Raw genomic sequence first — 12,487 nt, 5'->3', positions numbered from 1 at the left:
TAAGACTAATGAGCTTTTGGTTATGTGTTTGAGGAATTTTAATTTGGTCTTTGTTGTAGATGTTTTATTTTGGAGAAAAATTTAATGTAATAAAAAACCACAAGAAATTTGGACTCTATGGAAATTGATTATTTTTGTTGGAACCTCCTTTGGGTTGGAAGATTGCATTATCGTTGTGGTTGGAAATATTCTTAATAATTTATTAATGGAATTAGAGCTTTGTCAATCATGGCATAAAAATATTAGTTTATGAGTATTATTTTATTTTCCATGCGTGGATGTTCTTAAATTAAACAAACAAATATGTATACAAGTTAGATAATTCAATGATTCATTCTCTCTAGGCCCTAGCTGGGTTTGAGGCATGACATAGTCACTAAGTCAGTGCCATGGCCACAGTGGATGAGTGGGGGATGTTAGAAACTAAAAAGAATATGAAAGGACACCCAAAATGGGTACGTCCCTTTGTATATCTCAGGATAATTGTAACATCCAGGAGTTATGAAGTAATGATTTGGACAGTTACTCTACCCTGCTAAGTCCACTATCCCACTTAATATTAATGGAGTGGTGTGTATATAAATACCAAGAGTGGTACCCATTGAACAATGAACGAATTCTGCATTTCTCATAGTGTTTATAGAGTGTTGTGAGGCTCTTAGATTGTAGGTTATGTTTGCATCAATCTAGCAGTGTGCAACACCGTTGAGAAACATTTTTGGTCCATGGGTTATACAAACTAGAATTCAAAACGTGTTTGAATAGCTGGTCTATGTGGAGGCTGGCTCTAGACAGCGTAGAACAATCTCAAAGGTCCTGTGTGATTGTCGATTTAGGCCAAGAGAGGCATGCCGAAAAACCGATTGTTTATATTCCGCTGCAAGTCTTTATTTCTTACACTTGATATATTGATCTACCATTTAATCATTTTTCCTCAACTAAATAGAGAAGTGATATTTTAAATCATTGTACATAAGTAAATTGTGTGCATTTAAAAAATAAGTTGGAAGTATAGCTCACACAAGCACATTCACAATCAAACTTGTTTCTTGTTTTGGTTTTTCACTTTGAAGCAAATGACTTACGGCCCGTTTGGATTGAGGGGGGGAAGGAGGGGGAGTGGAGAGGAGTAGAATAGAGTTGGCTTAAAATAGGCTAATTTTGGGCAAAATCTACTCTACTTTACTCCCTCTTCCTTCCCTTTAATCCAAATGGACCATTAGTATAAATGAATTTCAACAATAAATGCATAATATGATTAAAAAAGATAAATTTATAGAAAATTTGGCTGTATACACTTTTTAAAAAAAAAAAAAACTTTATATACCTATTTAGTCTTAAACGTGAATATGAAATATTGCCTTATTTAATATATATATATATATATTATATAAGTGTAGTATATACAACAAAGCTAAGAGTCTTATAGTTTAATCCTTGTTTACAACAAAAATTGATTGGTGTCTTGGTCAGATGATAAAGAGTTATCATTAGAAGCAGATGCCTTATGTTGAAACTCTCTAAAAAACAAAAACAAAAAAACAAAGCTAAGAGCTTTATAGTTTAATTGTTACTTTCTAATGTTTCTAATGAAGACATTCATGGTTCAAATCATTTATTGTAAATGTAAGGGTGTAACCAGTGATCAAGCCCAATCAAAAGAGGAATGGGCTCAAAAGCAGGTCTAATACAATTAATTTGTAGAGGTGGGTTTTCAAGGCCAACCCTTCAAGCCTTAACAGCTTCACTTGGTGATTTAACGAAATGAAATAGTCTAAGACAACAGTTTGAGAAGAGAATGATATAGAGAAAAACTCAGATTTTTATTCAAATTCTTCCTTAGGCTGGCTGAGGAGCATTGGTTCTTAGGATTATACACTTCTCGGTTATACAAATTTTAATTCCACTATCTTTCCTTTCTATTTCTTTTTTCTGATCCTCCCTTTAGGAGGATATTTCTTTCTATGGGTTTGTTTAGATATAACTTATTTTTGCTGAAATTGAAAACTGAAAATACTGTAGCAAAATAATTTTTAAATGTGTGAATAGTGTCGTGGGACTCATTTTTAATATTTTTTTCCTGAATAAAGTGGCAGTGGGACTTATGAATAGTGCGTAAATAGTTTTGCTACAGTGTGTGAACAGTAATCAACAGTACATGAACAGTGCTAGTTGTCCCCTCTGAAACGCGTGAAAAAAAGAAAAAAAAAAAGAAGAAGAAGAAAATGCCGAATCCAAACCCCACCTATATATAGCTACTGGAATTGCATCATAACCTTCCACTTGGATGGTCGTTGATCATTCTTTGGATACTTGTCTTATTGTTGCTTTGCTGGTGGTGGTAGAATAGGATGCAGGTTGTGAGAGCACTGTTTAGGGGTCATTTTGCCATAAATGCAACAAATTGAGTTGGTATAGTGCATTAAATGTGGAGGTGATGGGTGCCTTATCTAGGAGTTTCCTCTTCTCATTACTTGCATGTCTCTACTTCATTCCTTGGCTTTTAGTCCTATGACCTTGGTGGTTTGTCTAAAGTCTCACGAGAAGTGTATGCTCCTTGGGCTTCTCAGGCAAGCCGTCTTCTTGGTTTCACTATCTAGATTATCCTAATTGTGTTGGGCTTGAGTTGATGAATAGTTGGGCCCGACTGCTCCTTGTGTCAAGCCCAATTGATGATCTTCTTTCTTTGGTTTTCCCCCCTCTCACAGTAAATATCAAACATTAACCAAAAAAAAAAAAAGTCTTTAAACTTAAATAAGCAATTTTTTACATTTTATTTTTTATTTTTTTTATAATGAAAATATTCTAGAAAATTCACTCATTTCATTTGAAATTTAATTAACGAAAGGCAAGTTCATTTTTGTTCACATTATTGACCAAATAGCACAGCTTCAAACAAATATCGAAAAATACTCTCTTTTTGGTACACAACTCTTCATGAGTTGAGTTTTATGTCAAATATGTGCATTAGCATTAGTGAGTACGACTAATGTGAAGGTTTTCTTTTGGAGTGAATGACTGATGTGCTCTAACCCATTTGGTTGGGGTGATTTTGGAAGATGGAAAATGGGAGGAAAAATTATAGAGAAGTTTGAATAGTGCCCATTTTCTCCCAAATCGTAGAGAAAATGGTGGAGAAACAATGGCTTAATTCAGGTTATTTATTTATTTATTTTTAAGGTGTTTTGTTTTCTCCCATATGTTTACAATGTTACGGTTATAGTTTTCTTCTCTTGTTTTTTTATTTATTTTTTATGTAATAGTAGGAATATGAGAACAAATTTAGACAAATATCATTTTCTATCCTAATTTTTCTTCTCAACTAAATAAAAGATATTTTAAATATATAACCAAAAAAAAAAAAACTCTTTAAGGGTCTGAGAGTTTGAAACAATTCTATAATCTATTTGACCAAATCATTTTTTAAAATTACATTATTAAACAAAAAAACTGCCCAAAAAAAAAAATAGCATATTCCATTCAAAAGTGTTGGAAATTCAAAATAGTACACTTTGATTTTATTTTATTTTTGTCCCATTTTGAAACAAGCAAAAAAAGAAAAAAGAAAAAGAAGAAGAAGATGCTGTCGGTCAGCACCCAGCATTGCTCTCTGATTCATTCAAATAATTACTAGTAATATTAAAAACCAGATAAGGGAATTTAATTTTTTGGATTGAAAAGTAAATATACTTGTCAGCTTTTTCATGATTCATGTTTGGCCACAATAAATATAGTAATCAATTAACACAACAGTAAATATCGAAATATTTAGTATTGTACAGAGTACAAGCCAAACGCTCTTTCCCTCCAATTAAATTTTTTTCCCTCTTCTCTCTCTAATTTAAAACACTTTGATTAGTCCCATATTCTCATCTGTCACTGTTTCTCTCATCAGTTTTCACATTCAATTCTCACCCAACGAAATAAAACACCAATCCAAATCCCAAGATATGAACATTAATATAGAACCAACATCTTCGTATTGCAGACATACTCGCCGATGATGGTGACGACGACGACGACGGATATTTTGTTAGAGATTTAGGCATGGAGTGCTGGTCGCCTCGCCGGATTGTTGCTCGCTGGCTGGCGGCGGTGTGGCGGCGGCGGCGGAACAAGGAGAGGTCTATTGTGAATGTGGTGCCGCCTAGGAAGACGGAGGAGGAGGAGGAGGAGGAGGAGAATCAGCCTCTGCGCACAAAGGGTCCCGTCGATAGTCTCGAGGACCGTTCTGGTTCGTCGCTTTCGTCTTCCGAAAGTGAGGCTTTTTATTTGCTTTGCTTTTTGATTATTGAATTTGTGATTGTTTCATTTGATGTTTCTTTGAACAAAATGGGTTTTTTTAAAAAAAAAAAAAAAAAAAAAAACTTCTTGTGCTTAGGATGCCCTCATAGTCTTAAATTTTTAATCTTTCACTTTTTGTAATATGATCAGAGATTTGAAATTCTCACATTGTCTAATTTGCTTCCCAAATATTATTATTATTATTTTTTAATGACGTATGAGAACTTCACTAAGATGAGTTGCTAGAAGTAGAGTATTAAGTATAACAATCCTCCAATTGACTTTACATATGCTAGAACCAGTTATTGGGTAGTCTAGGATCTTTTTACCCCGTTTGGGATACGCAGTTTATTCTCATGCCTAAGAGGTTTTACCAAATATTACCATTTAAAGAAAAAGAAAATTGCCTAGTTTTTAAATAAACAACCGCCAAAAGCTTATCTAGCTTGTTGTTATGTATTTGTCACTGAAATCTAGATTAATGATGCAGTTTATTCTCATGCCCAAGAGGCTTTTCCAAATATTACAATTTAAAGAAAAAAAATTGCCTAGTCTTTCGGGCACCCCTTATTGAAAACGGCTGCGTGTTAGCACCCCTTACTGCAATCAAACTCAAGGAAAGACTTTGACAACCTTACTAATAGAAAGGGGAAAGATGCGCTCAATCCGTTGCTTGTTGCTCCAACTTAGGAGTAGGGGCTCAACGAGCCTTTTCCGCGGGCTGCTATGCTAGTTGTAGCTGGCTTGTTCTTGTTACTTATGTGTCATTAAAATCTAGATTAATGGCAATGGTGCCATTATGATTGCCTCATGACCATTTTTACTGTAGTACATGGGTGTCTAATGTCTTTGATTTCTAAAGATGTGTGAACTGCCATGCCATTGCATCACTATCTTTGCTTTCTCGTTGTATAAAGTTCAGACATTACCTGTTTGAGTACGGTTGGTAAATGAAACATATGAGCTTCCTTTGGTAATACCAGACTAACAATAGCAATCAAAATCTGCATTTTGAATTCGAACATTTAAGTTCATCAATTATCAAACTAAAAGATGTGTCATAAGTGAAGCCGGTTTTTGTAAAAATAATTCTCCATATGTGAGTTTAATTGATCATTGGTTTCTTCATGTTGAGAGGGCATGATTTCATATAAAGGCCTGGTGACTGTGCCTGTTTGATTTTTCTCCTTACAGTTATTGTTTCTTTATTGTTAAGAATGAATTAAATCGTTTAAATATTTTAATATATGCAGGACAGTGCAGAGAAGATGCCTTCATTCAACTTAGGACTCGGGTGTAGTTGCTATATCTCATTGCAGCGGGTAAAAATGAACTTACTAAGATGGTGGAGTTGCGAAAAGAAGTGGAAATGCTTCTTCAAAATGTCAAAGTGGAATTACAAAGGAAGGATGCACTGTGTAAGCCATTTGAGTCAAATGACACAATTGCTTATTCCGATATACAAGAAGGTTCAAACTCTAACAGCAGAATTTCACTTCAGTCGCAAACTACATCACATGTCTTACAAGATTCAGAAAGCATTATGGTACATGATCAGCTTTTGATTAGTAATCATCATCAAAAAGAGGAACATGTAGAAGGAATGGATGAACTTGAGGCGGAACTTGTAGCTGAGTTAGAACTTCTGCAGATCCACTTGGATCGAGAAAATTCGACGAAACATCCACAGCAGCAAAGGATAAAGGTACTGGAATTACATTTCTGTTCTTTCTTTAATTTGTAATTGATGCCCGTGTTCCCTGAGTGAATTGATAAATTACGATGAGATTTGCTTGCATTATAGAAACTTTGTTATCTTGAGTGGCCTTAAATCAGGACTGGTACCAGCAAAGAGGAGCACAAATGGGCAAAGTATTGATTTGAGAATTTTCCTTTTTATGTTTTTATCAGTTTAATCAAGTTATCTCTGCTCAAATGGCACTTCTTCCTCCTTAAGAGTATATGGAGAGTGAGATCATAAATTCAGAACTTATTGGGAGTGTGTGTAACTTACCAATAATAAAAAAAAGTCATGTATTTTGTATGTGTAAGCACATGCACCTGTTGGATATGTGTTTTTTTTTTTTTTTTGAATATTTTTTGAATATATGGAAGTGCAAGGTTAGTGTCTTAGTGATTAACTAGAAGAGGTTTTACCTTTTGATAGTTGTCGGAACTATTGCATGGTCATCAACCTGGTTGCACCTATTTCAACATCAGTTGTAGATGATCACCAAAATCTTGTAGCATAGTCTTCCTTTTTCTATTATGTTTTGCCTGTATCTTACCAGTACATTTCTTCCTTCAGTTTTGGTACGTTGTGTCATACATCTGAGTAGAACAGCTGTACTTTCCCACCTTGACATTTTCATTGTAAGCTTTAATTCGTTGACTTTATATATGTTGATGGCCTCATGAACTGTCAACCAATTCTTCGGTCTTTTAATTTACATAGTTGCCTCCTGCAAAAATAGAGGTATTGTAAGAGTTTAGGTGATGATTCCCTGCTAATATTGTGATCCTTGTTCTCGTACACTAGTAAAAGATTATTCAAACTATTCATTCACTGTAGGAGAATATCACTTTTTGAGTTAATCAATGTCTTCGATTGCAGTTCAAAGTTCAAACACATCATGTAAGATCAATAGGAAAGAACTTTAAGAGAAAAACTTACTTTTGTTAGAAATTTTGAAATTTTGACTAACTTCCCCAAGTTTGTGGCGACACCCCCTCTTCCTCCTTTTGTTTTTTCTTCTGGAGTAATCTTTGGTATGTTGTTCTATACTTCTATCCCAAATTTACTGTTACACTTTCGTAATATCACAGACTAAAACTAACAAGTGACTGCTCAGGACACTGCTTCTGTCAGAGGCCGCAGTTTGAGTTTTGTGGAAGTAATTGACCCTCAAAATGGAGGTACTGAAATGGAATATGGAGTTCCACCCACAGAACTCGAGATAAGGCTGCATGAACTACTGGAAGCAAGACAGCAAGAACGGGTAGAAGAGCTAGAAGCTGCTCTAGAATGTACCATACACAAGCTTCGTGAAAAAGAAATAGAGGTTTCTTGGTGGAAAGACACTGCACGACTTATTTCGCAGCATGTTCCAGGGCCTTCACGATTTAGTTCCTGACATAATTCAGAAACTTCTTAATTATGGAGGTAGGCAGCAAATTGTAAACCACAGGTTTTGAGCAAGATTGTGATCAAGCCATTATGCATGAGTAATTATATTTGGGTGTTTGATGATGAGTTACAGTATCTGTCTGGCTTTTTGGCTTATGGATTGTAACAGCGTGGGATATAAATTGTAAAAAGGTGTAATGCTGACAAATGAGAAGAATAGTACACAATCAAGAATTGCAACAGAGTGAAATTGAACTAGGAAATCTTTTCTTCTTCCTTTTAGGTATTACATAATTCTTGACATGCCTTGTACCATTTCTTTCCTATAGGTCCTGTGCTTCTGAAAGAATGTGATATATGTGTAGCTGCTACAGATAAAATTTGCATACCAATTAAAATGAAGACATTTAATTCATACTTATGTTATGCGTCTCAAATGATCCTACTCTCATGCATATGATAAATGATGCATTCAATTGATTGATTGTCACATAGGTGATATATGTGTAGCTGCTACAAGTAAAATTTGCATACCAATTAAAATGAAGATATTTAATTCATACTTATGTTATGCGTCTCGAATGATCCTACTCATGCATATGATAAATGATGCATTCAATCGATTGATTGTCACATAGGTGATATATGTGTAGCTGCTACAAATAAAATTTGCATACCAATTAAAATGAAGACATTTAATTCATACTTATGTTATGTGTCTCGAATGATCCTACTCTCATGCATATGATAAATGATGCATTCAATTGATCGATTGTCACATAGGTTTTAAGATGTGTTATTGTACAGCTACTAAATTGATAATCATTGACGTCGGACCAGGGGGAACAAACAAAATCAGATTTAGAACTCTTGGGGCAAATCTAGTATAGCTTCAATTTTGAGGAATTTGGGTTAGTGTTTGGTGGAAAAGGGTTAGAAAATAATAGAGATTATAGGGTTTCCAAAGGGACAAGGATTAGTAGGGTTTGAGGATGAAATAAAGGAGAAAAATTAGATTTGGGCAGCTGTTCCTGTACAAACAAGCTCCGTCATAAAGTTTGTATCACACAAACAAGCTTCAAAGCTTCTTCAAAATTTGAAAACTTTATTATTATTCTTTTTCAATAGAAACTATTACAACTCTTTTAATTGAAGAATTAGCTATCCGAGTAGAACTAAGATATATTGAAGAAGGTTTGGACTCCTTAGGCTTTTATTACTAAGCCCAACTAAATAACTAACTAAAATTAGACCTAATAGACTATTAGCAAAGTCCATTTCAAAAAATTATTAAATTACAAATTGCCCCTAAAATCTAAAGATAAATAAAATTAAATTAAATTGCCTCCTACATCATTTCCTCATGTTGGTCAAAACTCGTCCTTGAATTTTGTAGTGTTGAAGTATGAAGAATCTTGGTTTCTTGAAGTGTATCATTGATCTTGAATAAACACTTTGAATTTGAATTTACTTTCATTTCTTTATCTGAGGTAGCAACGATAATAATTAGGGCAAAGGTTTGGTGGGAAAAGGGTTGGAAAATAATAGGGATTATAGAGTTTCCAAAGGAGACAAAAATTAGTAAGGTTTGGGAATGAAAGGAACGAGAAAAATCATATTTAGGCAATTGTTCTTGTGTTGTTAACAATAACTCTTGAACAGTAAAAATGTAAAATAATAAAAAGAGACTCCTAGAAGTTTGTATCATACAAACAAGTTTCTTCAAAAATTGAAAACTTTATTATTATTCTTCTTCATCAATAGAAAGCATTTCAACTTTTAAATAGAAGACTATGATTCATTGGGCTTTCATTACTAAGCCCAACTAAATAATTAAACCAAAATAAAACCCAACGAACTATTAGCACAACTCATTCTAGAAAATTATTAAATTACTAAATTACAAAGTTGCTTTGTAACTTAAAGATAAATAAAATAAAAACAAATATGTCTTTCCCAGCCTCTTGCATCAATCATATACCATTGTATTTTTTATTTTATTTTTGTTAAATTACATTAACCTCTATTGAAATTTTAGGAAATTTTTTTTTTCCCCTGACTATTGAAAAAATGGCAATTCTTCTCTTGAGTTTTGTGAAGAACAATTAAGTTCTACCACTTGATATCAGCGAATAATTTAGTCATAACACTTTTGTTTTTGCTTTTTTTTTTTTGCTAAATAAACTAACTTTAAAAAAAAAAAAATAACTTGAGGCGGAACTTGTAGCTGAGTTAGAACTTCTGCAGATCCACTTGGATCGAGAAAATTCGACGAAACATCCACAGCAGCAAAGGATAAAGGTACCTGGAATTACATTTCTGTTTCTTTCTTTAATTTGTAATTGATGCCCGTGTGTCCCTGAGTGAATTGATAAATTACGATGAGATTTGCTTGCATTATAGAAACTTTGTTATCTTGAGTGGCCTTAAATCAGGACTGGTACCAGCAAAGAGGAGCACAAATGGGCAAAGTATTGATTTGAGAATTTTCCTTTTTATGTTTTTATCAGTTTAATCAAGTTATCTCTGCTCAAATGGCACTTCTTCCTCCCTTAAGAGTATATGGAGAGTGAGATCATAAATTCAGAACTTATTGGGAGTGTGTGTAACTTACCAATAATAAAAAAAAGTCATGTATTTTGTATGTGTAAGCACATGCACCTGTTGGATATGTGTTTTTTTTTTTTTTTTTGAATATATGGAAGTGCAAGGTTAGTGTCTTAGTGATTAACTAGAAGAGGTTTTACCTTTTGATAGTTGTCGGAACTATTGCATGGTCATCAACCTGGTTGCACCTATTTCAACATCAGTTGTAGATGATCACCAAAATCTTGTAGCATAGTCTTCCTTTTTCTATTATGTTTTGCCTGTATCTTACAAGTACATTTCTTCCTTCAGTTTTGGTACGTTGTGTCATACATCTGAGTAGAATAGCTGTACTTTGCCACCTTGACATTTTCATTGTAAGCTTTAATTCGTTGACTTTATATATGTTGATGGCCTCATGAACTGTCAACCAATTCTTCGGTCTTTTAATTTACATAGTTGCCTCCTGCAAAATAGAGGTATTGTAAGAGTTTAGGTGATGATTCCCTGCTAATATTGTGATCCTTGTTCTCATACACTAGTAAAAGATTATTCAAACTATTCATCACTGTAGGAGAATATCACTTTTTGAGTTAATCAATGTCTTTGATTGCAGTTCAAACACATCATGTAAGATCAATAGGAAAGAACTTTAAGACAAAAACTTACTTTTGTTAGAAATTTTGAAATTTTGACTAACTTCCCCAAGTTTGTGGCGATACCCCCTCTTCCTCCTTTTGTTTTTTCTTCTGGAGTAATCTTTGGTATGTTGTTCTATACTTCTATCTGAATTTTACTGTTACACTTTCGTAATATCACAGACTAAAACTAACAAGTGACTGCTCAGGACGCTGCTTCTGTCAGAGGCCGCAGTTTGAGTTTTGTGGAAGTAATTGACCCTCAAAATGGAGGTACTGAAATGGAATATGGAGTTCCACCCACAGAACTCGAGATAAGGTTGCATGAACTACTGGAAGCAAGACAGCAAGAACGGGTAGAAGAACTAGAAGCTGCTCTAGAATGTACCATACACAAGCTTCGTGAAAAAGAAATAGAGGTTTCTTGGTGGAAAGACACTGCACGACTTATTTCGCAGCATGTTCCAGGGCCTTCACGATTTAGTTCCTGACATAATTCAGAAACTTCTTAATTATGGAGGTAGGCAGCAAATTGCAAACCAAAGGTTTTGAGCAAGATTGTGATCAAGCCATTATGCATGAGTAATTATATTTGGGTGTTTGATAATGAGTTACAGTATCTGTCTGGCTTTTTGGCTTATGGATTGTAACAGCGTGGGATATAAATTGTAAAAAGGTGTAATGCTGACAAATGAGAAGAATAGTACACAATCAAGTATTGCAACAGAGTGAAATTGAACTAGGAAATCTTTTCTTCTTCCTTTTAGGTATTACATAATTCTTGACATGCCATTTCTCTCCTATAGGTCCTGTGCTTCTGAAAGAGTGTGATATATGTGTAGCTGCTACAAATAAAATTTGCATACCAATTGAAATGAAGACATTTAATTCATACTTATGTTATGCGTACCGAATGATCCTACTCATGCATATGATAAATGATGCATTCAATTGATTGATTGTCACATAGGTTTTAAGATGTGTTATTGTACAGCTACTAAATTGCTAATCATTGACGTAGGACGAGGGGGAAAAAACAAAATCAGATTTAGAACTCTTGGGGCAAATCTAGTATAGCTTCAATTTTGAGGAATTTGGGTTAGTGTTTGGTGGAAAAGGGTTGGAAAATAATAGGGATTATAGGGTTTCCAAAGGGACAAGGATTAGTAGGGTTTGGGGATGAAATAAAGAAGAAAAATTAGATTTGGGCAGCTGTTCCTGTACAAACAAGCTCCATCATAAAGTTTGCATCACACAGACAAGCTTCAAAGCTTCTTCAAAATTTGAAAACTTTATTATTATTCTTTTTCAGTAGAAACTATTACAACTTTTTAAATCGAAGACTTAGCTATTCCGAGTAGAACTAAGATATCCTGAAGAAGGTTTGGACTCCTTAGGCTTTTATTACCAAGCCCAACTAAAATAAAACTAAAATAAGATCTAATAGACTATTAGCAAAGTCCATTTCAAAAAATTATTAAATTATAAAGTTGCCCCTAAAATCTAAAGATAAATAAAATTAAATTAACATTGCCTCCTACATCATTTCCTCAGGTTGGTCAAAACTCTTCCTCGAATTTTGAAGTGTTGAAGTATGAAAAATCTTGGTTTCTTGGAGCGTATCATTGATCTTGAATAAGCACTTTGAATTTGAATTTACTTTCATTTCTTTATCTGAGGTAGCAGCGATAATAATTAGGGTGAAGGTTTGGTGGGAAAAGGGTTGGAAAATAATAGGGATTATAGAGTTTCCAAAGGGGACAAAAATTATTAGGATTTGGGGATGAAAGGAACGAGAAAAATCATATTTAGGCAATTGTTCTTGTGTTGTGAACAATAACTCTTGAACAGT

The 12,487-nt window shown here is 34.0% G+C and overlaps 1 protein-coding gene and 1 long non-coding RNA gene across 2 annotated transcripts; both read left to right on the top strand.

Annotated features, from left to right (window-relative positions):
• Nucleotides 1-389: 389 nt before the first annotated feature.
• Nucleotides 390-7,693, top strand: LOC112011608 (protein POLAR LOCALIZATION DURING ASYMMETRIC DIVISION AND REDISTRIBUTION). The gene is given in 4 exon segments (XM_065773413.1): nucleotides 390-455; nucleotides 3,967-4,265; nucleotides 5,527-5,989; nucleotides 7,137-7,693. Coding segments are annotated over 4 exon segments (1,131 nt in total). The 3' UTR covers nucleotides 7,440-7,693.
• A 1,924-nt stretch (nucleotides 7,694-9,617) lies between these two features.
• Nucleotides 9,618-11,533, top strand: LOC136067470 (uncharacterized). Its single transcript, XR_010628947.1, has 2 exons — nucleotides 9,618-9,712; nucleotides 10,845-11,533. It is a non-coding gene; the product is annotated as an uncharacterized LOC136067470 (long non-coding RNA).
• The last annotated feature ends 954 nt before the right edge of the window (nucleotides 11,534-12,487 follow it).

Source organism: Quercus suber, unplaced genomic scaffold (genome assembly GCF_002906115.3).
Source record: "Quercus suber isolate HL8 unplaced genomic scaffold, Cork oak 2.0 scaffold_74, whole genome shotgun sequence".
Lineage (NCBI taxonomy): Eukaryota > Viridiplantae > Streptophyta > Magnoliopsida > Fagales > Fagaceae > Quercus > Quercus suber.
This window is presented reverse-complemented; position numbering and strand designations above follow the sequence as displayed.